The 25,323-nt window shown below is 41.9% G+C and overlaps 1 protein-coding gene across 4 annotated transcripts in view; it reads right to left on the bottom strand.

The window, feature by feature from the left end:
• Window positions 1-1,157: 1,157 nt before the first annotated feature.
• LOC119648112 (ankycorbin) overlaps window positions 1,158-25,323 on the bottom strand; it is a 32,982-nt gene continuing 8,816 nt past the window's right edge. The window contains exons 1-10 of one of the 4 annotated variants that reach the window (XM_038049630.1): window positions 23,102-23,254; window positions 22,627-22,804; window positions 16,996-17,130; window positions 16,744-16,941; window positions 16,477-16,695; window positions 2,675-2,906; window positions 2,291-2,604; window positions 2,093-2,172; window positions 1,918-2,032; window positions 1,158-1,854 (exon numbers count right to left, since the gene is read on the bottom strand). In XM_038049630.1, the coding sequence (XP_037905558.1) occupies window positions 1,477-1,854; window positions 1,918-2,032; window positions 2,093-2,172; window positions 2,291-2,604; window positions 2,675-2,906; window positions 16,477-16,695; window positions 16,744-16,941; window positions 16,996-17,130; window positions 22,627-22,725 (1,770 nt within the window). In that variant the 5' untranslated portion in view covers window positions 22,726-22,804; window positions 23,102-23,254 and the 3' untranslated portion in view covers window positions 1,158-1,476. Of the gene's footprint in view, window positions 1,855-1,917; window positions 2,033-2,092; window positions 2,173-2,290; window positions 2,605-2,674; window positions 2,907-16,476; window positions 16,696-16,743; window positions 16,942-16,995; window positions 17,131-22,626; window positions 22,805-22,888; window positions 22,908-23,010; window positions 23,255-25,323 lie in introns of those variants that run through there. The other 3 variants (XM_038049631.1, XM_038049634.1, XM_038049633.1) reach the window with 3 other exon arrangements.

The following is a 25,323-nucleotide window of genomic DNA, read 5'->3' as shown; positions in this document are numbered from 1 at the left end:
GAACTGTGAATCATGACATGCTCACTGCAAGTTCACTATACGTTGACTTATGTATCTAAATATTCCTACATTGAAAATCCACAAAACCTTTCATACCTGAAGCGTTGAACCTCTGGGTTCCAACTTGTCTTAATTTTCCACGCCAACTCAAAAAGCGTAGTTTTGAGAAAAACACGTTTAAAATTATATCACAATATGGGCTTCCTTATCTAATTTAATCTATGATGCTTGCACCATATAGTATTTCAACGTCTTCTCAATGTATAAAATACACATATAAACCATGCACTTCAAATTTCGGCTTGACACGCTACGCAATATACACGAACCGAAAACTATGTCATTAAAAACATATTTTTAGAGGTATCAATTTTTCAAAAATTGGACTCGTCACGTCCCCTCCCTCAATAAGTTAAGGCTTCACATTTAAATCTGAGTGACTAACAGGAACTTTAATAGTTAACATAATGAAAGGATATGCATCTAGAACGTAAGCTAATAATATTTCTTATGAATCGATTAGTGATGTGTGGCATTTGGGGGAAAGATTACTAAAAAAGCAGTCGATGTTGTCCGTTTAGGGTAACTAGAAAGTGGAGCTGAGAGGGTACTCGAGGGCGGTGATAAAGTCACTGTTGCAAAAGGTGAAGATTTGCGGGAATTAGTTCGAACTGATAGTTTCTCCTGTTGTGAGATTGATGCCTTTCAAGGAATAACATCGCGTATCTGCCATGAAGGTGTTTTGCAGGTTTTGTAGAAGCTCAGGTTGAATATACAGTTGTAGTGGTAGAGGATCTATCTTTCCTTGAGGCCAAGCCTCTCCACGAGAAGAGATATCTGAAAGTGATTAATAGTCCATTTGAATGTTTCTAGCAGAAAAGCTTAACTTTTGATGGAGGCTTATTAAAGCGGAGAATGAGGTATATCGATCTGAAGAGATCGTTTGCATGGTTTAGACTTTCGTTGATATGAGGAATGTTGTTGGTGGTGTTAGCTTATATTGACGCCAAGGTATACAACCTGGGTCACTAAAGGGTTGTGAAAAGTATGTATATTTAAGGACAGGTTTCTGATATCGGATTTATCATCTTCACTTTTTGTTTAAGAATAATAATTGTTTGACATTATTGTGGGTTGTCAGTCAGTTAGGCGATATCTTTACTAGTATAAATTTGAGTTTATTATCATTGTTAGAAGTTTCAGTTATCGAAGCTTACTTTCTCACTTTAGTTTTATTTTAGTATGTACGCGTGAATGTACATATGTTAAGATCTCAATAATAACACGCTGCCTAAAAAATAACGAGAAGCAATGATGCAATGTACATATATATGTAAGTTGAATAATATGATTCAAGTCTTTTCAAAAAATTATGATTTCCTGCACCATTTCTAAGGCATATGGTTTTAAAAAAGTGCTTAATATTTACAATTCATTAAAAACTAGGCAGCTATTCATACGTAATGTTTACATATTTCAAGAGAAATCTTCCCTGTCTCTCTCAACACGTTCTAGCCGCATCCTGTACTCATCATTTTGTTTTTGAGTTTGCTCAAGTTGCCGTCTGAGTTCATCTACTTGCCGTCTAAGATCATGTAATTGTTTACATATTTCGGGGATTTCTAAGGTTGTCGGCTCGTTGTGTACCTGTGGTGCAACCGCTAGAACGGGTTTCGATGGCGGGAAATTCGACGACTGAAGGTTGTTTATCTTAATTGGACTTCTGGTCATTCTCCCATCAATTGTCTCATCTTCTGAATCACTTTCGGAACATACTTCAATTATATTCGGCGGTAGATCATCTGCGTCATTAGATACTGATTCGCCCTTGGCACTTTCGGATGCATGATGTGTCTGTAAGCAGTGATCAGGTGCTTATGCTCCCGTCTAAATACTGTAACTAGTAAAAATACCTACCCGATCTCGAAACTCTTGAATACTGAGTTTTTGAACTACCGGTTTCCTGTTTGATACGTTATTCAATTTTATTAGCTTCGTAATTTTCGGCTGATGTGTTGTATTGAGATTCGGTCTGTAAACAATTCAACATATGTAATGTATTGTAGTAAGTTAGTGATTTCTAATAACATACTTTACAATTTTTTTCAAAGGATGGCACAAATCGTTCCCATACATTTGTCTGAACATGTCCAAAGATATGATTTTCACATTCTGTGAAAGGTGAAGAGGATAGTTATTTGATACCCATCGGAAAACATTTGAATGGTAAAAGAGCTTAGTAATCTGTCTACTTTATCACCACTAAATATTATATCATGTTCAAATTTACCTTATTACTTTTCAATGGTGTTCCCGTTTTGTGTCTAAGAACAATAGGCATTTTCTTATCGGAATTTCTATTCGACTGTGAATGATTATGCGAAATCCTTCGCAGCATGTTTGCCCCATTATCGGATAATCTCGATTCCGTCATTTGACTCTGGCCCGCTTCTTTAAGAACCAATTTCCCTGCTTCAGAAAGAACAAGTTTACGCCCTCCTTGTAAAGCCGTAGCCAATAGGTTTTGTGGATCATCCGTTGGGAGCATAGTAATTCCATGGTGTTTTAACATTTCTAGAGCTGACTCGTCCATTTCTTTTGTGTCTGAAAGAAAATCCATTTGAAATAGCGTCTCACACCGTCCCTCATTTAAGAGGATAATAATTATATTTACCGTCCATTAAATTCACAATCGGTTCCACGTAATCAATTTCTTCATCGTTCTCGTTTACTACAACCCTATTTTTGTCGGATAAACCACATTTGTTGGTTGCCCGACCTTGAATATCGCTATTTTCTTCTTTACTGAGGGGCATTTCTTCATCTTCAACTAAAGAACTTAAGTCAAATTTAGGAGTGCTCAACGTATCCAAAGTAATTGAATTCACTGCTTCATTGGTTTCCGACTGTAAAATTTTAGATTGATGCCTGTTATCTAGGTGTGAATGTGAACATTGTAATAAATAAATCTCGTGAATTTTGATCGCTCGTAGAGCTGTAACCTTTTTTATATGAAACAATCTTATAGGATATCCACAATTAAAAAAAAATAGAGTAGCTTCAAATTGTATATTTTTTCCCACGCGTCATAGAACGTTGAAATCTTCAGACGTTATACAGACAAGGATTCTCAAGAATTCCGTTATGATAAGGCGACTTTAATAATAATAATAATCGTTGGCGCAACAATCCATATTGGATCAGGGCATTGAAGTGTGTTAAAGCACTTCATTCATTACCGTAACGGTACATTACAGGATTACAGTACCCTATAGGAGGCAATGTGGTCAGCATTGCGCTCGCCCGAGATTATCACCCTGATTTGATTCAGGTACTCATTCACAGCTGAGTCGAATTGGTATCCGACGTCAAATCACGATACAAATCCCACTGCCCCCAGTGAGATTTGAACCGCGACCTTCCGTACGATGGCCTTGTGCTCTAACCACAAAGCTATCCGGACACATAATAAGGTGACTTTGTTGTGCGTAAATTTCGATATTGAAGCAATACCCTCGAAGCCGAGCATATTGGGCACAAAACAACTAAATTTATCATTGTCCTCACCGGAAATTAGGAATTGCGACAAATAAAAACTATTTTGATTGTAATAGATGGTCGTAAGTCTTTTAGGCTCCCCCTCGGACACCACCTTGTCGTGGTGGGGGAGCCTGTAGTAGTTTACTACTAAACTAAGGGTGTCCAAAAATATGAATATGGAAACGATGGATATAAACTCTCCAAGTGGTAAGAAGTCACAGACTTCGAATCCACCCGCGACCATGCGCAATCATGTCGCGGCCGAGGCGCGGATTTTGGGGGCCTCACCACATTCATACTCGCCTATAGGTCAATCTGTAGAAGGCATGCTTTCCGACTCAGTGGAAAGTTTGCATTTAGTGCCTACGGCGAAGTTAGCCAGAAAGGAAAGTACGGAAACTCTCAAATTGGGAGAAACTGGAAATCCGACTACGGCCCGTCCGCGGTACTACAGCCCAAATCTACCCGCAAGCGGAAGAGGAAGGCCCGGCAGAAGGGAACTTCGGCCACTAAGGAAGGGGGACTACAGGCTGAATCCTGCCTGTCGGAACCTTCTCCTTCACCGCGGATGAAGGACCGGAAGAACGGGAAGCTGGTGACGTGGACGCTACTAGTTTAACGCCAATATGTGGAAATGGATCTAAGCGGTCCGGACACCGTGAACCTGGAAAAGCCCTAAGCCGACGGCAGAAGAGAGCACTGCGAAGGAAGATGAAGCACCTTGGGAATGAGGAGATGGACGTGGCTGTACCACTAGGCGCGGTAACGCCCAGAGAAATCGGACGCAAGGAAGCGGAATCTCCGGCGGAAGGTGGGGATAAACTGGAAACCCCGGTAAGATCCACACTGGACGCACCTGACTCTTCTGTCAGCGGTAATGCGCGCAAGAAGCGTAAGACCAACACATCCTCTGTGACCAACGCTTTATTGTGCTCCGCACCAGGGTTTATATCCACGCGTCTCACGGGGATTAGGACCGGTGTGCCGGGAGGTGATCCAATCAGCGAGAGAGATCTCGATGAAGCTGGTCCCTCCCACAGGAATACGAACACGAAGGCGGGAAGGAGCAGCCTCTGTTCTGACTGCTGCCGTGGGAGCTTCCTCCAAGGATGGCAAAATGTCAGAGGGATAATTTACCATCCTCCGGGAATGCCTGTGGAAAAAAATGGTGGAGCCTGGAAGGAAGCCACGATTTAACAATCAAGGTTTTCGTGATGGGCTTCTCCATTTGGAGTGCGCTGACGAGGCTGCCTTAAAGTGGCTCCAGCAGGTAGTCCCAACTTTGAGTTCCGGCGGTCGGCCCAAGTTCACTATTGTGAACACTGAGCTACGCAGGACAGAACATGTCGGATGTTCGCTACCGGGCCCTCGAAGGAAGACAGAGGACATCATCCGCATGCTGGATGAACAGAACCCGGGCATGGACTTTGGACACTGGAGGGTAAAGTTCATGAATGCCAGGAAGGGCCAATCTACAAACGTGGAGGGCTTCAACTTGGTATTCGAACTGGACCAACAGAGTCTGAATGTGCTCAGGGGAAGTCACCATATGGTGCTCCACTTTTTCCTATATAGACTGAAATTCAGTCATATCAGGAGACTGTAGGGCATCATCTCCATTTTGAGAGCGAAGAATAATGATGGTCTTCGACACACACAACATAGAGCAAATTGCAGCATCTTCGGTGCGCTCTCCCACAATGGAGACGTGCGCGGAAGATGGTGCATACAGGGGCGGAATCCTCGTATGGGGGCTCGCACTGGGGAAGGGACTACAGAGTGAATCCTACCCGCTAGTAACTTCTCCTACACCTTCCAAGGAACAGGCGGAAGGAAGGGAAGCCAAAGACGTGAACGGAACTGACATGATGCCAGTTCGAGTGATCGAATCTATGCAACCCGGACACCGCAAACCAATTAAGGTGCTAAGTGGAAAACAGACGTATGCTCTGCGGGATGAGATGAGATCTTTCGTGGATGAGAACATGGGAATTGCAGTACTTCCAAGTACGGCTTTTCTCAGAGAAATCAATCACGAGGAGTTCGAGTCTCTGGCGGTACGGTGTGGGGGAAACCCCGTCACACGCGGACTGCCGCATATGCTTCTAACTGTTTTCCATAAGACAATAGACTAAGTTTATGTCGAAAAACATAAAGATTGGTCAAATCAACCTGCAGCATACCAAAGCTCCCTCCTACCTGTTGGCAGCGAGAATAACAAAGCTACAGGATTTCCCCTATATCTTTCTGGTGCAAGAACCGTGGGTTCGATTTAACAGAATCTGCGGCATTGGATCAGTAAAGGGGCCTAGGATCTTCTACGCCGAAAGATCCATAAGACCGAGAGCTTGCGTCCTGATGTCAAGACGGTTAGAGGCAACTATGCTGAGACAATATTGTTCCCAGGACTTAGCTACGGTCATCATACAATACCAGATAAATGGCGAGAGGAAAAACATCATAGTTGCCTCCGCCTATTTACCCTATGATTCTTTGTATCCTCCACCGACGCAAGAACTTAAGAATCTGGTGGCGTATGCAGAATCAAGTGGTCTCGAACTCTTAATAGGTTGCGATGCGAATACTCAACATATTTGTTGGGGCAGTAGCAAATGCAATCCAAGAGGAGAGAAGCTATTTGATTTCATCACTTCAGCTGGTCTTATGACTGCAAACGTGGGACCGAGACCGATATCTAGAATTCAATCTGACTATTGCCGGCGAACAGTCTGCAGTACAAAGACGGAACCCTAGGAAAACGGATTGGGCAAAGTTCAATGAACTTCTTGGCAATAAAGTACAGTTCCCTAGGCGACTAAGGACTCCTTTAGTGCTGACAGATGAATTGAAAACTCTGAACTGCACACTTTTAGAGTGCTATGAAGAGGCTTGTCCTATTTCTCGAGGCCAAAGCGGTAAAACGGTTCCTCGGTGGAACCGAGAACTGCAAAAACTCAGGAAATCAACCAGGCGACTTCTAAATCGTGCTTGCAAAAGTAACAAGAACGAAGACCGGTTAAATTTCAGAAACACAACGTGAATATAAGAGGCTCGTGAGGTGTTCGAAACGAGACTCCTTTAGAGCGTACTGTGAGGAACTGGAAGGCGAAATGGAGACTTCAAGGCTGTGCAGAGTCCTCAAAAGGGATGAGTCGGCCAAGTTGGATTCTCTTAGGAAACCCGACGGTACTTTCACGAGCTCCAGACTGGACTCAGTACAGACCCTCCTGGAAGTACACCACCCGGGAGAACGGGTGAGAGAAGTGGTAGGGGGAGAGTTGACGGTTCTTGCAACCCCTTCAACACGCAAGCGTTGCAAGGGGAACTGGAACATTTCAAAGCACCTGGCATGGGTGGCATCTATCCGGCAATGCTAAAGGAGGGTATGGAGCATTTAGAGCAACCTCTAAGAAATATTTTTCGAGGATGTCTTGCTCTGGGCTACATGCCTTCTTCTTGGCAACAGGTTAAGGTAGTTTTCATACCAAAACCTGGGAAAGATGACTATTCTAATCCAAAGAACTTCAGACAGATCAGCTTGACTTCATTCTTGCTGAAAGGTTTGGAGAGACTGGTGGAGCATCACATTCGTGGAAACGCACTTAGGTCACACCCACTTAGTGAAAACCAACATGCTTACCAACGTGGAAAGTCCTGTGAGTCTGCTCTTCATTCTTTGGTCACAAAGATAGAGGATGCAACTTTGAATGGTGAGTACGCGATGGGGGTGTTCGTGGACATTGAAGAGGCTTTTGACTGTGCGCCTTTTCAAAAACTTTGTGATGCCGCCAGAGCGCATGGTGTTGATGATGCTTTAATTAAGTAGACCCATGCTATGCTAACGCAAAGATTGCTGTGCGGTGAGGTAGGGGTCGATCGCTACCTGACTACGGAAGCAACGAAGGCCGCCCCCAAGGAGGTGTGCTTTCGCCGCTTCTGTGGAGTATGCTGATCGACTCACTGCTATGCGAACTGCAAAATTTGCCAATACACGCTGATGACGTGGCTGTACTTGCTGTTCGGGATCGGGATCTTGGAACGGTGTGTAGGAATATACAACGTGCCGTTGATTTGATAGACAGCTGGTGCCTTAGACATGGTTTGTCAGCTAATCCAAATAAAACAACAATGGTTTTATTCACAAAAAGGAGAAAACTGGATGGACTTTGTCTCCCTCAGATGAGGGGTACTACCCTTCAACTCTCCGAAGAAGTGAAATATCTGGGGGTCACTCTAGATAAAAAACTTCTTTGGAACAAACATGTAGAGGTAAAGATCAAACGAGCTCTCACAGCTTATGGGTTGTGCAGACGGACCTTTGCCTCGACATGGGGACTCAGGCCTCATGTGGTAATGTGGATATACGTTGCCATCATTAGGCCGAAGTTCGTATATGCATCCGTAGTGTGGTGGGTTAAGGTGAGACAAAAAGGTTTTCACCGTAAACTAGCCGCACTGCAAAGAACTGTTTGTCTGGGTATCACTGGTGCCATGAGCACGACATCCGGCGCAGCTCTGAATGCACTACTCAATTTGCAGCAAAGCACTGCAATGAGAGCAGCTCATAGACTAATTCGATTAGATCTATGGGAAAACAACGGATGTGGGGGGCACAGAGCATTGGAAGAGTTACTAGGAGGACTGAATCCAGTTCTTACAATGCCCTCCGATTCTCGTGTCCCCATACATCTGTTTGGTAGAAGATATGTGGTTACCCTGAAGCGTAGAGGGGACTGGGAAGACCTAGAGGCATGCGTGGCAGGATATACGGAAGTCTTCTACACCGATGGCTCAAAAATAGAAGGGGGTTCTGGAGCAGGAGTCTACCTCTCGAATAAAAACGAGAAGTGGGCTTTTCCTTTGGGACAATATGCAACGGCTTTTCAAGCCGAAGTTTATGCGATCCTAAGGGTGGCAAACTGGGTGATTGACGAGCGGTTGACGGGCAGGCGCATCGCAATCTGCAGTGACAGTCAAGCTGCACTGAGGGCATTGAGCAGTCCTTTGATCACCTCGAAAATCGTTCAGGAATGCAGAAACCGTTTGAACTCTATGTCTAGATTCAATACGGTCTAACTACTCTGGGTACCTGGTCACTGTGGCATAGAGGGAAATGAAATCTAGGACGCTTTAGCGAAAGAGGGGTCAATCTCCCCTATGCCGGGACCGGAGCCAGCAATTGGGGTATCAGTAGCATTGGCTAAATCTGTTTTCAAAAACTGGGAACAAAGTTTCGCATAATGACAGGTGGCAGAACCTAAATGCTGCTCGACACATCAAACTTTTCCTGCCAGAACCGAACATACGTACCGCAAAGTTTATCCTGTCGAAAAGCAGGAGGACTTGCAGGTGTATTGTGGGCATTCTGACAGGCCATAATTCACTAGCTGGCCATATGTTCAGAATAGGAATAACCGAAGATGATACGTGTCCCTCCTGTAATGAGGAAGCGGAATCCACGGAGCATTTCCTATGTGAATGCCCCGCATATGGACGCATTAGGCATCAGATCTTTGGTGCCGATGTTCTCTAATTCCGACGGGTAGCATCACATCCACTAACGGACAGCCTGCGATACGTTAACGAATCCGGAATATTCCGTTAGACGGGGGAGGCGAGTACAATGAGCCAACACGGCCTGAGTGCTCATAATATTAATAAAACTCCGCCGTAGCCGATCCCAAGCCCGGTTCAGTTTCAATGGCTGTGCGCCACCAAAGCGTCTCAGGGGGTAGGTGAGGAAAGTACAAGAAGTTTGCAGTCTTGTAAATTACTCACTGAGGAAGATATCACCACACCTGGCAGTTAGGGATAAAAGGTACCACCCACAAATGAAAAGAAGAGGAGTCGTCTTACTTGGTGGCTGGGTCGGGCTCCCGTAATGGACAGCATGGCGCCGAAATCGCTAGTCGTGGAGCATTGCTCCGCCTGCTGCAGCTATTTCGCTGCAATCTGTGACGACCACTTTAGCAGGTTCGCGTAGGCAGCGGATGAAATGGGCTGAAGAAATGAACCTCTTCATTATCCGCTCCTACTACGAAATAACGGTGGGTACAACATCTAACCGCCCCTTGTTGCACCAGATATTCATCGAGCGTTTCCCGCAATTCGCGCACGTGACTGTGCAGCGAGTCACAGCGACACAATCTCGGTCATCACCAGGGAACATGTTCGACTTGAAGACATCGCGGAGTCTGGTGATCGAGAGTCGACCGGTGCAGAGGCGGCGGCATCAACAACACCACGCCCCACTGCAGGCGTTTTCAGTACTTGCCGAAGCACTCTTCTCCACCGTCCAGCTGAGGTTTCCACTGAGATTCGGTACGAATTCCAGGCTCTATGCATCTCCAGCAATTCCGAGAATTCGATCTCAAATCAATGATGAGATTGCATCTCGACTGTGTGCTGATATGTCGCTGCTGCAACTACAATCACTTGTGCATTGTGGTGCAATTACGGCTGTCAGAATGCACGGTCAGAAGATTCGCTTTCGCGTTATTGGTTTGAGTGACCGAAGAGATCCATCATGGATGGAAAATTTGTCTGGAACATCGGCGGGACTCACTAACGCAGTAAATTGCTAGGCTGACTCAACTAAGCTTTGACAATGCCTGCAGATGAGTGAAGAATAAAGTGCAGAGGGTTTATCGGAACTATGTCATCCCCATTGAAACAAGCGTAGTTGAAATTTTGGACACACTAAAGCAGAAACTTTCTGTCGTATGCAGTCGGTTACGACGATATGGCGAAAGTCACTCCAGACGTGTCCAGAATGCAACATACGCGAGATACCAGCGGAGCTTTCTCAGATCTCTCAACGAATCCGAACAGTGCGCCCAGACAGTGCAGTTTTCCGTGACGGAAGCGAAAGAGTATTGGAGTGGACTTTGGATGGATACTCAATACACCTGGTATGAATTTTGCGGATGTTACCGAAGAGGAAATTCGATGAACCATAAACAGATCGAAGAACTAGAGGGGCCCAGGTAAACACGTGAATTTTCTTTGGCAGCCATTTATCGAACAGATGGCTGTGTGCTGGGGAGCTCTTTGTTGAGACGGAGGGGTTCATGTGTGCCATTCAGGAGGGCGTGGTCGCCACCCGAGCTTATAAAAAGCTTATTATGAAAGAACGGATGGAGTACAACCAGTGAAGAATGTGTGGTTCGGCGTTAGAGACGTTGGACCATCTCATTTGTAACTGCACTGTTATGGCACCGGGGCAACACATCACTAGGCATAATGCTGTATGTAAGGTTATGCATCAAAACTTTGCATACAAGCAAAGGCTGATTACGGGAACATGTCCAGTTTACCGATATGAGCCGCAAGCAGTAATTGATAGTTCTGCTTGCATTGGGACCGGAAAGTTCTAACTGATCGACATATTCCAAATAACAAGCCCGACGTACTCTTAGTTGACAAGACGCGTATATTATTGATGTTGCTATCCCCCATAACAGCAATGTTGAACGGAAATACGTGGAGAAAAAGCCATTGGCTCGAGAAATCAGAGAAATTTGGCGTTTCAAATGGCTGATTGTAGTTCCCATAATATTGTCAGCTACAAGTGTTGTAGCTAAATCCCTCATAATTTCCATTGACGGCCTGGGACTCTCACACAGTCTGATTCACGCCATGCAGAAATATACCATTCTGCATGCGTGCTCGATGTTGCGGGGAGCTCTCGACGGATTCTCCCATTGACCTACCACCGGCCACCACCACCAGCGTCTCTTTAGTTTTTAAGCAAGTAGGATCGTCCGAGCCTAAATATTTGGCACTTAGTGCTAGTATCAGGTAAAATCCGGCATCTGCCGAAATTGTGACAACTCGGAATAATAATAATCGTTGGCGCAACAATCCAATTGGATCAGGGCCTTAAAGTGTGTTAGAGCACTTCATTCAAGACCGTATCGGTACACTACAGGATTACAGTACCCTATAGGAGGCAATGTGGTTAGCATTACGCTCGCCCGAGATTATTATCCTGATTTGAGTCGACTGGTATCCAACGTCAAATCACGACACAAATCCCACTGCAACCAATGAGATTTGAACCGCCACCTTCCGGACGACAGCTTTGTGCTCTAACCACTCAGGCATTCGGACACAGTAGGAGTATCAAATTTTAATTCTTTTTCAGCCTTTGTCCCGTTCAAAAGCGAGGTCGGTTGGTTTTGATCGGTTGCGCCATTAGGCTCGGGCAAAGGCCTGATCTGGATGCAGTCGCGAGACTTTCAAATCATCATCCTGCGTATCAAGCCACAGTTCCTCGACCGGCCTTTTGGCCGTTTTCCATAGATTGTTCTAAATTTTAATTAAGCGAAGGTAGATGATCTTCAGTTGAAAAGAAATGTTCAGCTGAATGAGTGAACATTTGATGCATAGTATACAATAAACGCACTTTCATCTAGCGACTTGGCGCACTGATCTGCATTTGCTGCTGTGTACTACTCGTCAACTTAACGATCAATAACGATACTTAGAAACATGCGATCGTAGCGCCATTTGTTGTAGCACGAACCAATTGTTTGTATAGTGTTTGTGGGGCAGTGCGAAATAACTATATCAGACAAAGGGTAAATGTTGGATAAAATAATAATATTTTTGATTTTTTCGCGTTAAGTGTTGGCAAGTAGGAGAAACTAAAAAGATTTTTCTGTTTCTTATTATTAAAGAACCAATTGTTTGTATAGTGTTTGTGGGGCAGTGCGAAATAACTATATCAGACAAAGGGTAAATGTTGGATAAAATAATAATATTTTTGATTTTTTCGCGTTAAGTGTTGGCAAGTAGGAGAAACTAAAAAGATTTTTCTGTTTCTTATTATTAAAGAACCGATTTTCACAATAAAAAATATTTTAAAAAATGCTGCGAGATGCATTGTTCAGTATGGGTGATCGGGCGAAATTTGTATTATTCAAGATTGAAAACATTCTATTCGTCACATTGCAATAAAAATTGATCGACATAAGTGTATTCTAAACGATTTCCCGGAAAATCCGAAATATTGCGAGAAAAAGAACCGACCTGGCCGTCCATCGAAAATTGAGGAAAGGGCGAAAAGACAAATAAAATGTGTTAGTGTAAACAAAAAAACTTGTTAATCAAAAAATCGTAGCATTTTGCCTGTTATTCAAAAAATTGCGAACAAAGACAAAAATATTAAATATCAAACAAGTCGGGATACCGGAAGCTTGGCGCTTCACGAAAGCATACATACATACACGTCCATCTTATTGAACACTACCCACAAATTTAATTAGCATATACCTATATACATACATGCCTGTCTCCAGTAAATGATATTGATATTCAAATAACTAGAAAACGGTAAAAAAGAGAAGCGAAAGTGTCATGTGGTGTTTCAAATGAAAGATATCGATCAGCACTTTCTGAACCCGATATTAGTTTTGACATTGGATGCAAAGGGGATGAGTGCGGGGGTCTGTTACTTACTTCAAAGATCCATTTTCAGAAACTACCCCACCCAAATATCTGAAAATAAATATGGTGGTCCATACACATGGTATCTAGGCCTCAATATACTCCCCTAGAAATTGATTGGGAACTCCCCTTAAGCTTATCTTGGAATCATCATTTTAGAGTAATATAGGCTATATTATAGAGCATTATACTACCAAGTTTGGTGGAAATGCACTATTCCTAACATAATAGGTCACAGTTGTCACTTTTATACAAATTTCTTGTATTCTAAGACTTTGAATGTCAGTATCATACAAACATGAACGGTTTGACAAACTAAATGCATAAATATTACGAGCTAGGTACAAATGCCCACCTAAATATACTCATATAAGCAATACACAAAACGGCGAAACCGTCATGCAACCTTGTGGGTAAACTTGGGTATTTAAGCCCCAAAGACGATAAATGAACCACAAGAGAGGAAGTAAGTTACTTCCCAATTTGTTCGCTCCGTGATCAAGTGGATGCGGACTCAGGCCTGGTTTAGGTCTGAACTTACGACGGATTTCACTTCAATATAATTCCCACTCATGTCGTGCTTGCGATTATATATAAATGGAGCGATTACCACCTGTCGCTAATTTCAGTCACGCCCAGGGCAGAGCTGAAATCCTTAGCCACCTTTTTTGACAAAACGACTTGTTTATTAATTTTCGTTTTTGTATGTTATTATTTTAATGAAGAGTAATTATCATGTAATTCATTTATGTTCCCATTACATATACAGTAAACAAAAGGAAAGTTAATTAAATGATTTTGTAATAAATTTAATTTGTTACTGCCCAGTATAATTATTTCTCGCCCTGTAGAAGTTTGGACTGTAATTGATCATAGATGGTGTGCAGAGGATTCTTCTCTCGAACGCGGCTAAGAGTTAGTTAGTAATTTTTCTTACTAAGAACCCAAGTCTCTGAGGAATACATTAGGACTGGCAAGATCATTGTCTTGTACAGTAAGAACTTTAAACCTATAGTGAGACGTTGGTTATGCTGTCATAGGCGGCTTTGAAGTCGATGCAACTGTTGACCATATTCCAGCAGTTTTTCCATCGCTTGCCGCAGAGAGAAAATCATCATCTGTTAAATGTAGTGGATCGCTCTCCTGAGATAATGACAACTGTTTGTCAAAGAAGGTTAGGACTATTCACCTGCACATTTCATTACGCCACTGTTATGGATAAGATTTCCATCGCTGGTAGACATTCATTCATCCAATCATCGCAACAGCAGTACACTTGAAGAATTGACTTACAAATAAGAAGTGATAGGGGTTAAGTATAGAATCTCTTTTAGAATACTACTAAGAATAAATGGAGTCGCGACTGGAGCTCTGGTATACCAGCCCCCGACGAAGTGTTAACCCAAGCCTACGAAATATAAAAGTGGGAATAAAAACTCCGGGGAAGGATTATTAAGTAGATATCAATGTTTTAATGCCATGAACTCGTAAGAAGAGGCAAAGTGCAGCTTGCTCAGATCCTTAGAGCCACCCGGTAGCAGTGCCAGGGCCAAAATATTCCGGAGATAAAATCTTACAGATCAACGAGGCGCTCTTCCCTCTTAAAATAGCAATGATTCTTAGCCAGTACTCGGACGTAACTTCAGAGCAGGTCAAAAGCAAATGGAAAAAAACGACCAACCTTTAATCGACATGTATCAAAATCTGTGTTCACAAGTTATAGTAGTTTAATCTACGTTACTGTCGTTATTTTCGACATTTCTGAATTATACTTGCTTCACCACCATATTCCCGCGATTTAGCAGCCACCGACTTCTGGTTTTTTCCAACACTCAAACCAATCTCCAGGGGAAAAAGATTTCAATCAATGATGAAGTGATAGCGGCCACTAGAACGTGTTTCTACTGGAAGGTCGCACTACTGGCAGAGGGATTTGTATTGTGACTGGATGTTGCTGTGACTGAGTACCTGAGATAAATCAGGATATTAATCACAGGCGAGCGCAATGCAGACCATATTGCCTCCTACTCCTACGTTCTTGAATAAAGTATTCTAACACGCTTCAAGGTTGCTACCATAGCTTCAGACATCACTAAAATACCGATCGTAAAAGCTAAAGTAAAGAAATTTGCTGAAGAACTTCGCTAAACGACTTTAAAAGCATCGGAAAGTTGGCTCCCAAAATTCAAGTAAGGTCACCATATCAACTACGATCAAATTAACGGAGAAAAACAGAGTGTTGATACTAATGTTACTCGTTACTGGTCTAATAAAAATGATTAAGTTTTAAATTATAGATTATATATAAGTGTCTAGGAGGAAAACTGGCCAAGAGCGTATCACAGTGCTATATCTAACTTTCAGAACATAGAGGTGGCATTTTTCCCACCAAATGGGACAAGGGTTTTATCATTAAAGATCAAAGCGTGATTAAAAGTCTTAAGTGTCACTACAAAAGGAAACCATCGATAGAGCTGGTCGAATTTGAGGGTTAAATTTCATTAATATGTTGCATGCAGTATTCTATCCAAAACATGTGGAGAAGGGAGAGCAATAGTTATAAAGCACTCTTTTTGTCACGTTGGACAAGCTGGGTCAGTTCTACGACGGGTGAAGTAGAAACGGAGAAAGAATTTGAAAGTGAAGATGGCTCCCTATTAACTACAAACCCACTCAGAAGTAGACGACACCCTGGCAACAAAAGCTTCACTGACGAAATTTCGAATTTGCTGAGGAAAACTGAGGAACAAACGAAAACAAAGGAATGAAGATGAGCCGGATAATCATGAGCTTCTACCAAGCACTAAAAAAGCATTCGATGTGGCGAAATTATTAGAAAAATGCTTTTTGTATAACATAAAAATTTTTCCCACAGTATCCCGACATATGAATAAAATAGTACATAAAAAGATACAATTGAAGTATTAGAGCAGCGAAGAACCTCGCGGAAATGCGACGGAATATACCCAAGAAATGAGACGGAAACTGAAAATTCTTCTAGAAGCCTCCAGTGCTGAAATCAAGGCGGTCAGCACTTCAGTCCCCCACATGTCATTTACGTTACCGGTACGTGGAAATGCACCAACCTGAATACAATTCGGAGAATATCGCAGGAATCTAGCGAAAAAGACACACAAAGCTAAATTGGAGCAAATAGATGGGATTCATATTCTCCCTTGCCACAATAGGCCATAAAAATCGTGGATACCCCTTTATTTTCTGCGACATCTGGGGAGAGAGGGACCAATGAAGGCAGGGATCCTTAAATTAAAGTACCGTCAGCTCATTGTGGATATATTTACTGACTTTAACTAAAAGAAACAAAAGAAAATGTAAATTCGAATACTATCTAAAAGAAATAACAATGAGTGATGAACGCCCGGCAAAAATAGTTAAGAGACACAATTTCATCACCATCAACTAATATAGAGCGACACTTCAACTTCTGGCTACGATGACCGAGAAATTTAATAAGTGGAAGTTTACCTGGTTTTCTTGCGCTTCCAATAGTACTTTATTCCGCTGATTATGTCGTGCCGCGTCAAGTTCTTGAATTAAATCAACTTGACCTGTTAATGCAGCAATTGTTATAGGTGTTCTGTCAAACTTCGACACAATGGAAACATCAGCACCATGCTTTAGAAGTAGTCTCACAATCGCCTTATGGCCCTTCTCGATTGCCCAGTGTAGTGCAGTCATTCGAAGCTAAAACAAAATTATGTAGTTAGATGAATAACAAGCCGTTTTCGTTACCATGTCTTTTATGTTGACTTCAGCGTTTCGTGATAAAAGCAATTCGACAACTTCCTTGTTTCCTTCATAAACTGCAAAATGAAGCGCAGTGCGATCCACTTTTGTTTTTGCATCTTTATTGATACCGCCTCGTAAGAGCATATCGCAAATTTCGTAACTATTACGTTTTGCTGCATAGTGTAGCGGTGTCATACCAAGCTTAAGATAACCTTCATATAATTTTTATTTTTCGCTTGCATAATAAGCACTTACCCAATCTGCATTAAACGGTGCACCTTTAATGATAAGCTCATGCACTTTCGCTGCATCTCCATCTCTAGAATATTGAAGTAACAATTTTCCCAAGTCCAGAATGCTGATTAATGGTTTCGCTGTTGTGAAACCTTTCTATACAATGAAATAAGAGAGAAAGTTATAATTCCAAGAAAGCCTAATCGGAATGTCGGTTTGAAAAATATAACAATGTAAAGAACAAGGTTAACTCAAATATAAGAGGAACTGTTCATGTTCCCATTGAACAAGTTAATGGACAAACGAATTTTCGAGATTATCAAAAGTAAGCACATAGCCTTGCCCATAAATATTAGGCATCCTTTATGTTATGTCTTCTTCTTGTTTAGTGCAAAAAGTGAAACTCTTTTAGTGATTTAATCGATTGCGTTGCATATTATTATATATTATATTATTATTATACAATTTTATTATTTATTATACAATGACGAAATCTATGAGCGATATCATGACCGTCCGGTTGTGGATAAAATCCGGCTCAATAGGTTACGGTGGGCGGGTCACTTAATCCGTATGGATGAGGATGATCCCACCCGGAAAGTCTATAAGGGCAACATCTATGGTAGAAAAAGAAGACGAGACAGACCCTGCCTAAGATGGAGCGATGGCGTGGGCCAGGACGCCAGACAGCTGTTAGGGATATCGAATTGGTGGACCTCGGCGCAAAACCGGGATGTCTGGAGTTCCTTATTAAGGCAGGCCTAGACCGAATACCGGTTGTTGCGCCGTTGATGATGATGATGAATTTTATTATAATTTTGTTAGTCCACCCCTTTATTACAGCAGCTATCATTCACGTTATACTCCAATATTAGCTTCACGAATTTCTAGGCGCATGTGGCGTTCCATTCGTGGATTAAAACGTTTTTGAGTACTGTTTTGGATGTAATGCTGAGCTCTCTTACTTTGTGCTTTAGAGTGCCCCAAAATTTTTCAATGGGGTTCACATATGGGGACTGGGTCGGCCAATCTAACAAAACAATGCTATTCTCTCTAGACCAACCCATTACAGTAGCTGATGTAATAGGGTGATTTAGTTTGTTAGAATTTAACGCCATTGTTTAGACGATTTTCCGAATTATTCATTTGTGCAGCCACTTCAAATTTATTCAGACCAGCAACAGCGATGGCCTTGAAGTTCAACCTTCATTCAATATTGCTTCAGTTGTATTGGGCATAAAAAATAAACATGCGAATATTTTATTGGGAAGTGTTAACATTTGCGAATTAAATTTTTCTATCAATTGTGTTTAAGGCAAATTTTTGTGAAAAATTAAAAATGGTGAAGTGCGCGGTAAATGGTTGTAATAGTTATCAAGGCAAGCTTCGATTGCACGTTGCTCGTGTCGTGGTTCAATCTGTTCTCTTCTGGTTTCCTTAGAATCACCAAGCTCTCTTGTGCGTCCAACTTCTTCCTGTTCCCGCTTTCCTTCATGACTCCTTCGTTGTCCCATTATTCAATTTGAAGATGAAGTTTAAAAAAATAGAAAAAGGCTAGACGTTTTCATCCAAAATGGAGGCATAATTCATCAGACGCTACCTCGTCTTCATCTTGTGAGCGTGACCGAAAAGCAGTAGCTAAGTATTGTTTTCTGCTTATAATTATTCGTCGTGGCTTTTTCTTGGACGAAGCCGTCTAGGCTTTTTTCTTTCATTGAGTGCTTGCCCATCAACGAAGGGTCCGCGGATAAAAAGTGGCACAGTAAGTTGTTGTGCATTTAATTCAGTCCACTATTAAGTTGATTGTGGGCTTAACGTTCCTCAAATAAACTAATAAGTAAATTCAAATTTAATTTCCGATAATTGTATTAAACAATCTAATTGGATCAGGACCTTGAAGTGTGTTAGAGCACTTCATTCAAGACCGTAACACTACAATACAAGATTACAGTACCCTAGAGGAGGCAATGTGGTCACAGATCACCTAGGAGTCTATGGGGAACACTATGCTCAACCATGAGACGTGTTTGATCGACCATACAGAAGACAAGCCTTGATAGAGAAGGAAATCCAGCCACTTGTTGATCTCCCTCAAATCTCGCAGAAAGATCCCAGAACGTTAGGGACGGCCCTGGACACAATGCGATCCGCGGTCCAGAACCTCCTCAAGACAGTATATAATGCCGCTGAAGGGATGCCATTCATCCATTCATTGTTGACGCGAACAATGGATGTTTTGACCCGGTAATGAGGTGAACCAGTTTCTCGAGAACAGATATGTGGTAATGTCTCCCGGTTGGGAAGGGATAAGCGGATTGCAGCAATATGACGACCCCAGAAGCAAGCGAAAGATGCAAGTCACACTTCTTGTTAGCTCAAGTGGGGAGAAATCGCCAAATTTAAAGTTTTTTATCTGTACGGGAAGTCAAAGTTTCTTCTTTATGTATTTACTTCAAGAAGGGAGAACTTTGCAGAAGGGGCAAGTATCTCAAGTGCGATATTTGTAAGGAACAGCACTTTACTGTTCTATATCCTGTAAGACTTCGTATGGAGAATCATTCATCCACAGGCAGCGTCAGTCATCATACAAAGAATTTGTCAGTGTTGTCGAGATCCAATACAATTGTTCCAACAGTCATCGTTAAGCTTACGGCAACAGATGGCCAGGGAATTCCGGTGCGATGTCACATCGATCTCTGGCTTCCTTGGCTGGCTTCAATTAGATAATCGAAGATTTAGTCCAAAAGCATCGATTAAATAAGAAAAGGACAAGCATCGTGTGTATCAGCCGGAAAAGTTTCAGCGGTAGTTTGGGTTACTCTTCAGTTAGAGGATGGGTCCGATATAAAAACGAAAGCCCTAATGGTGAGAAGGGTAACCAAAGGTTGTCTCCCACAAGTTCCGCGACGCATAAACGAACTTTTAAAAGGGAAAAAGTTGGCGGAACCTGTAACGGAGTACGCGTCGTATATTCCTGTTTTGTTGGGCTCAAATATTTTGCCACAGTTAATAGTGAATGAAGTAGAAACAGTAGAGAGTTTCTTACCCCAAAACACAAGACTGGGGTGGATAGTGTCAGGGCCAGCAGTGTCACATCTCCCAATCTACCTCAGTCCACGTATCGTTCGAATACACGATTAAAAGCGTTTTGGGATATGCCACTGAGTAAGGAGGAAGCTAATCTCGTTGATGATCAGGCATGTGAGCAGCTGTACGAAAAAAATCATTATCGAACGTTGGAAGGAAGGTACGTAGTACCAAACCCCTCGCGATAACATCAGATTAGGCAACTCGTATCATAAGGCGATATGGCAGTTGCTGGGGCATGTACGATCCGATCGGTTGGTTGCTGCCCGCCACAATGAAGTTAAGGATCGAAATTAAACGGTTATGGGAGGAAAGGTACGACTGGGATGACGGCATTTCTGACCCGGCCAGGAAGCAGCTGGGGAAGATCATAAGTTCGCTATATTGTCTAAATGGACTGGCATAGCAGCTCAAAGGAAGAAATGGATGGATATGCGGTGGTCATATACAGTCGCCGGAGATCCAAAAAGGGTCGAAACCCTTACATCGAAATGTACAACTGATTCTAACTCGGGAGCATGTAGCGCCATTAAGATACGAATAAACCAGGGTGCCCAATTGTGCACTATCCCAAAACTTGAATTGAAGAGCGTAGTCCTCCTGATAGAGTTTTTTAAGGACATACGCGGTAGTCTGAATGCTACTGCAATAAAGTTTGTAGGCTGCATGGTATTCCCTTATACATCCGCTACAAGAATCTAGCTAATTCTAAATTTCGAAAAAGACTATCGGCATCTATAATAATCTAGCCTGACCTTTGCAATGTTCGAACTGAGATGCATAATATAATATTAGTGAGCAATTTCCAAAATAGCAATTGTGTCCAGAATTCGACTATTTTCGAAATGCATTTCCGTTATCAATTATCCTGCCAAAGTGCCTAGATATGCATAATATGAGACAAACTTAGAAATAACAGCAATGATCAAAATATAACCTCAAACTCCATAAAAATTCTACTCGTTTTCCTATTCATTTTGTGAATTGACCACGACATCATACCATAGTAGCACATTGCAATACCTGGCCTCGCAATAGAAGAAAATCAGAAAACCTTTTATATCGGAAAAGCCCAGCTTCTAGTTTCCTCATCTTTTAAACAAATTTGGCTATAAAAGAACAGTTATTGCTCTTTCATATTCGAAATGCACCACGTGAAGGTATCGTCTAACGCATTTCATTCACACCGAAGAGGGGCATCTTCGGTTCGTCACTCCCTCCCCTGGGGCCTACCTGCAAATTTCCGTCTAGCAGCCTTTGATAAACTTGTTTTATATCAAGCAGGATCTGCGTGATCTGAGAACCAAGATCATCTCTATGCTTATCTTAATACACTTTTCTGAAGAACAGAACCATATGTTGGTGTAATAAGCGAGATCACCTCCGACATTTGATTGAATTTTTGAAGTCGGTTTTGCTTCTCTACATTATTTTGAGTATTGATTGAATTGGATTCCTCAACATATTTACTTTTGTTGTCATTCGTTCGCAAATGAAGGGTACTAGTGCCGAATATTTGTTCAATACTTTCATACTGTTTTGCGCTCTCGGTGCATATCCGCGATGTTGAAGAATTTACATTCTTATGTATGTATGGCCACAATTCCCGCGTGCTTTTTGAGTTTTCCCTAAACAATAAACCAAGTTTATCGTCCCTATAATATAAACCCAGCACCATTATACCCATTTGCACGGTAATACGGCTCGGATTATATTATACCAATCAGCAAGAAATATGTAAGGGAATGCTGATAAGGAAGAAGAGTAACGTTGAAAAAAATCAAAAAATGAAAGCATGGGAAGAATAGCTTGTTGTGAGGAATTTTATAAGTTGCATTTAAAAAAAAAATCGAGTTTTTTTTCCAATTAATATGCAATAACAAAATATAACAAAGTGGCTGGCAATGAACTGAAATTCAATTTAGCCAAATTTCAACTCTCGAAAACTGAGCGAAATATTCAAAAGCTTCATTTTTCAATATTTCGAAAGTTATCCTTGGTGTTATTTTCATTTCATTTTGATTTATTTTACGAAAATCCATAATCAAAAGCCGTGGCAACCGGAACCGTGAAGAAGTACATGTTTGGCTATGGGCCAATTCTAGAACTTCAAGCTTCGATATTTCGGAAGCGAAGGGAGATATCGAACAATTTTACTTTTTATTTTAGTCTTACTTTGGACTATTATACCGGCAGACAGAAAACAGTAATCGTCCCGAAGCTTTTTCAACTAGCGAATTCGAAACCGGTGTAGACGATTCTACTACCCAATATTATCGACGGAATGATGTTAATTTTGTTAGAAAACAACAAATATTGTTGAAAAAGAATTCCGGAAATTCAAGTGCCATAAAAAATCAATTGCTTCAATCTAGCTTAATTTTCTCCGACTAGCAGTAGGCTGTGAGTTTTCTTGCGCCGTCTATTGAAAATACTCAATAACTACTTCATCTAGAATTTATCTTTTCGAATTCCACTTCCGGGTGCGTAGACGCAAGTGAAGAATGATTTCAACTCCTACGGAGTAAGCCCGTGATGAAGATTAAAAAGTATTTGCATAATCACCTGTGCTCCCATTGTGTGCGTCTGATCCTGCGACCACATCATGAAGTCGCTATTTTGCGGTTTCATGTCTGGTTTAGTTGAAAACATATTTGTTGACATAGTCCATTCGCGATAAAACTCAAACTCAAACTTCTGCCGTGTCTTTATGATTCCGGGCGAGCGGGCTTAAATGCGTTTCCTGCAAAGATAATAAAACTTTTGATGACATATTTTGAAATAAACACAAAGCTGAAGTTTCTAAAAATTATAAGGGAATCCTCACTGCCATCTAATATACTTGAATTGTTTGTTAAGCCGGAATAGTGAAAACTAAATATTTCAGAGCAGTAAACAAAACTATATGTACACAAAAACACCGCGGTGGAAAGTTGAACTAGCGCTCACTTTATTAAAGTTTGAACATTGAAATTCACATGGGTAGAGAACTACTTGCTAATTGCAAATAGCTCTGTATCTGAAAATAGTTTACACTTACAGAACAATCTCCGGATCGGATCTGACTACCAAGTTGTCAACTAGACAGCAGCACGAAACTTGAAAATAATAACACTTCCAATACATACATCCAGCGCCTAAAGCGGGAAATACAATTAAGATGCGTGCGTAGCGCGCACGAGACTACCTCCAATCCGCACGCAGTTTGAATGGACAATGAAAATTTCACGTCGACAAACGCCACTTCAGCAAGGTTCGTTGTGATGACAGATTACGCCGTTTGGAATTTGGCGGCGCTTTTCATTTTCAGCTCTGCCTTCTGAATGTAATTAATTTGAACGAATTCGTTTTGAGAACGATGGAAGGCACTATTTGCGTTGCAAATGCTAATTATTAATGTCACTTGCATTAGTCCCGCCAGTTCCATTCATAAATTTTAAATTTAAACCGGAGATATGTGCACTCTTAGCATTAATTCATTCAAATTAATCATCTAGGGTGTTTTTATGGCAGTGACTGATAAACTGACGAAAATTTAAATTTTTAAATAAAATCTGTCAGTTTGACTGAACTGATGATAAATTGATTTGTCATTGTGTTGTTAATCAAAACATAACTCCCGAATGGTTCGGATCTTTATATACATCCAACAAAAATGGCTTTTTATCGTCCTGTTTATATTGAAGACATCAGTCCATCAGGCATTTCATCGCTCCGTTAAAAGCATTGCAACGAAATGTCAAATCAGGCAAGGAACAAAGAGAATATTCCATTAAATCTCATTACATATAATACATACAATTACATAAAGTATTTCCTAAATAATTAATAATAATAATCGTTGGCGGAACAATTCATGTTGGATCAGGGCCTTGAAGTGTGTTAGAGCACTTCATTCAAGACCGTAACGGTACACTAGGAAGCAATGTGGTCAGCATTGCGCTCGCCCGAGATTATTACCCTGATTTGGCTCAGGTACTCATTCACAGCTGAGTCGACTGGTATCCGACGTCAACTCACGATACAAATTCCACTGCCACCAGTGAGATTTGAACCGCGACCTGCCGCACGACAGCCTTGTGCTCTAACCACTCAGCTATCCCAAATAATTACCTCCTCAAAATTCCGTCTCGACAGGTAAACGCGCTCCAAGCCAAAGGACACAGTACATCAAATAAGTAATATCCACATTAAATGAACTCGACTTCCGAATGTATTGGAGGAGCTTATCCATATATATCATAAGCACTAAACCATATGTAGATATTGCTAGATGTTGAGGGCTATAATGTGTACGGAAGTTCACCTGTGTCCACCGAAGCGAATGGTTCATTCTGACGATTGCTCTCGATTGTGTTCTGATCGGGCTTGTGCGCTGTTGCCAAGTTTACGACCATCGATATTCAATTGTTTAGCCGTGTTTGATTAACAGTTTATTTAATGGTAAAACAGTGACAATTAGAGTTTTAATAACCATGACTTCGCGTTAACAACGTGAAGCCGGTAGAAGCATTGCGCCGCGAGTGCGGAACTCATCCTTACTCGAGGGACACGGAACCACAGCGTGTAAAGGACGCGGAAGCAGCTTACACCGCCGCCGCCCATGGATTTGGTAATTCTAATATCTCCACACAACTCCTCCATTCGGCCGACAAGATCATTACGGCCGAAGAAATGATAAGTGACGACTGCCCCGTCATAACTGTCGACGACGACCACATCTTCCCTCCTGGGGACCAGCTCGACGCTCAGACTGGTGAAGAAAATTACTGCGTTAACTATATCCAAGGCTTCCAAGATGAATTCGGACTTGCTTCAGGTAAGTCTGTTTTCAAACGAAAACAAACAGACTCGGGCATCTCGGACAACGAGGCCCCAGCGAACAAAAACCGATTTTATCTCCTCTCTGACAACGAGCATCGCCCCGAAGCGACGCACGCACGTCCCGCAACCTTGAAATCCGCTGACACGGCCATTCCACCGTTAGTTAAAGATAAGAATAGAATTAGCTTTCTCCCCCCGATTTTCTTGTATGAATTGACTGCCAGGGCAGTGGGCCTTGTAATCAAAAACATAGACAAAAATGCCACATTTGAAATTACCAACCCACCGGCAGACGGGCTCAAAGTCCGGCGCACTTGTCCCAATATCCATAGGAAACTAATACATTTAATTAAGATCACCAAATTGAAAGGATATTCGTTCACGCTAAAAGAGGAGAGGAAGCCAACCGTCATCCTCAGAGGAATCTCCCCCATGAGT

Source organism: Hermetia illucens, chromosome 2 (genome assembly GCF_905115235.1).
Source record: "Hermetia illucens chromosome 2, iHerIll2.2.curated.20191125, whole genome shotgun sequence".
Taxonomy (NCBI): domain Eukaryota; kingdom Metazoa; phylum Arthropoda; class Insecta; order Diptera; family Stratiomyidae; genus Hermetia; species Hermetia illucens.
This window is presented reverse-complemented; position numbering and strand designations above follow the sequence as displayed.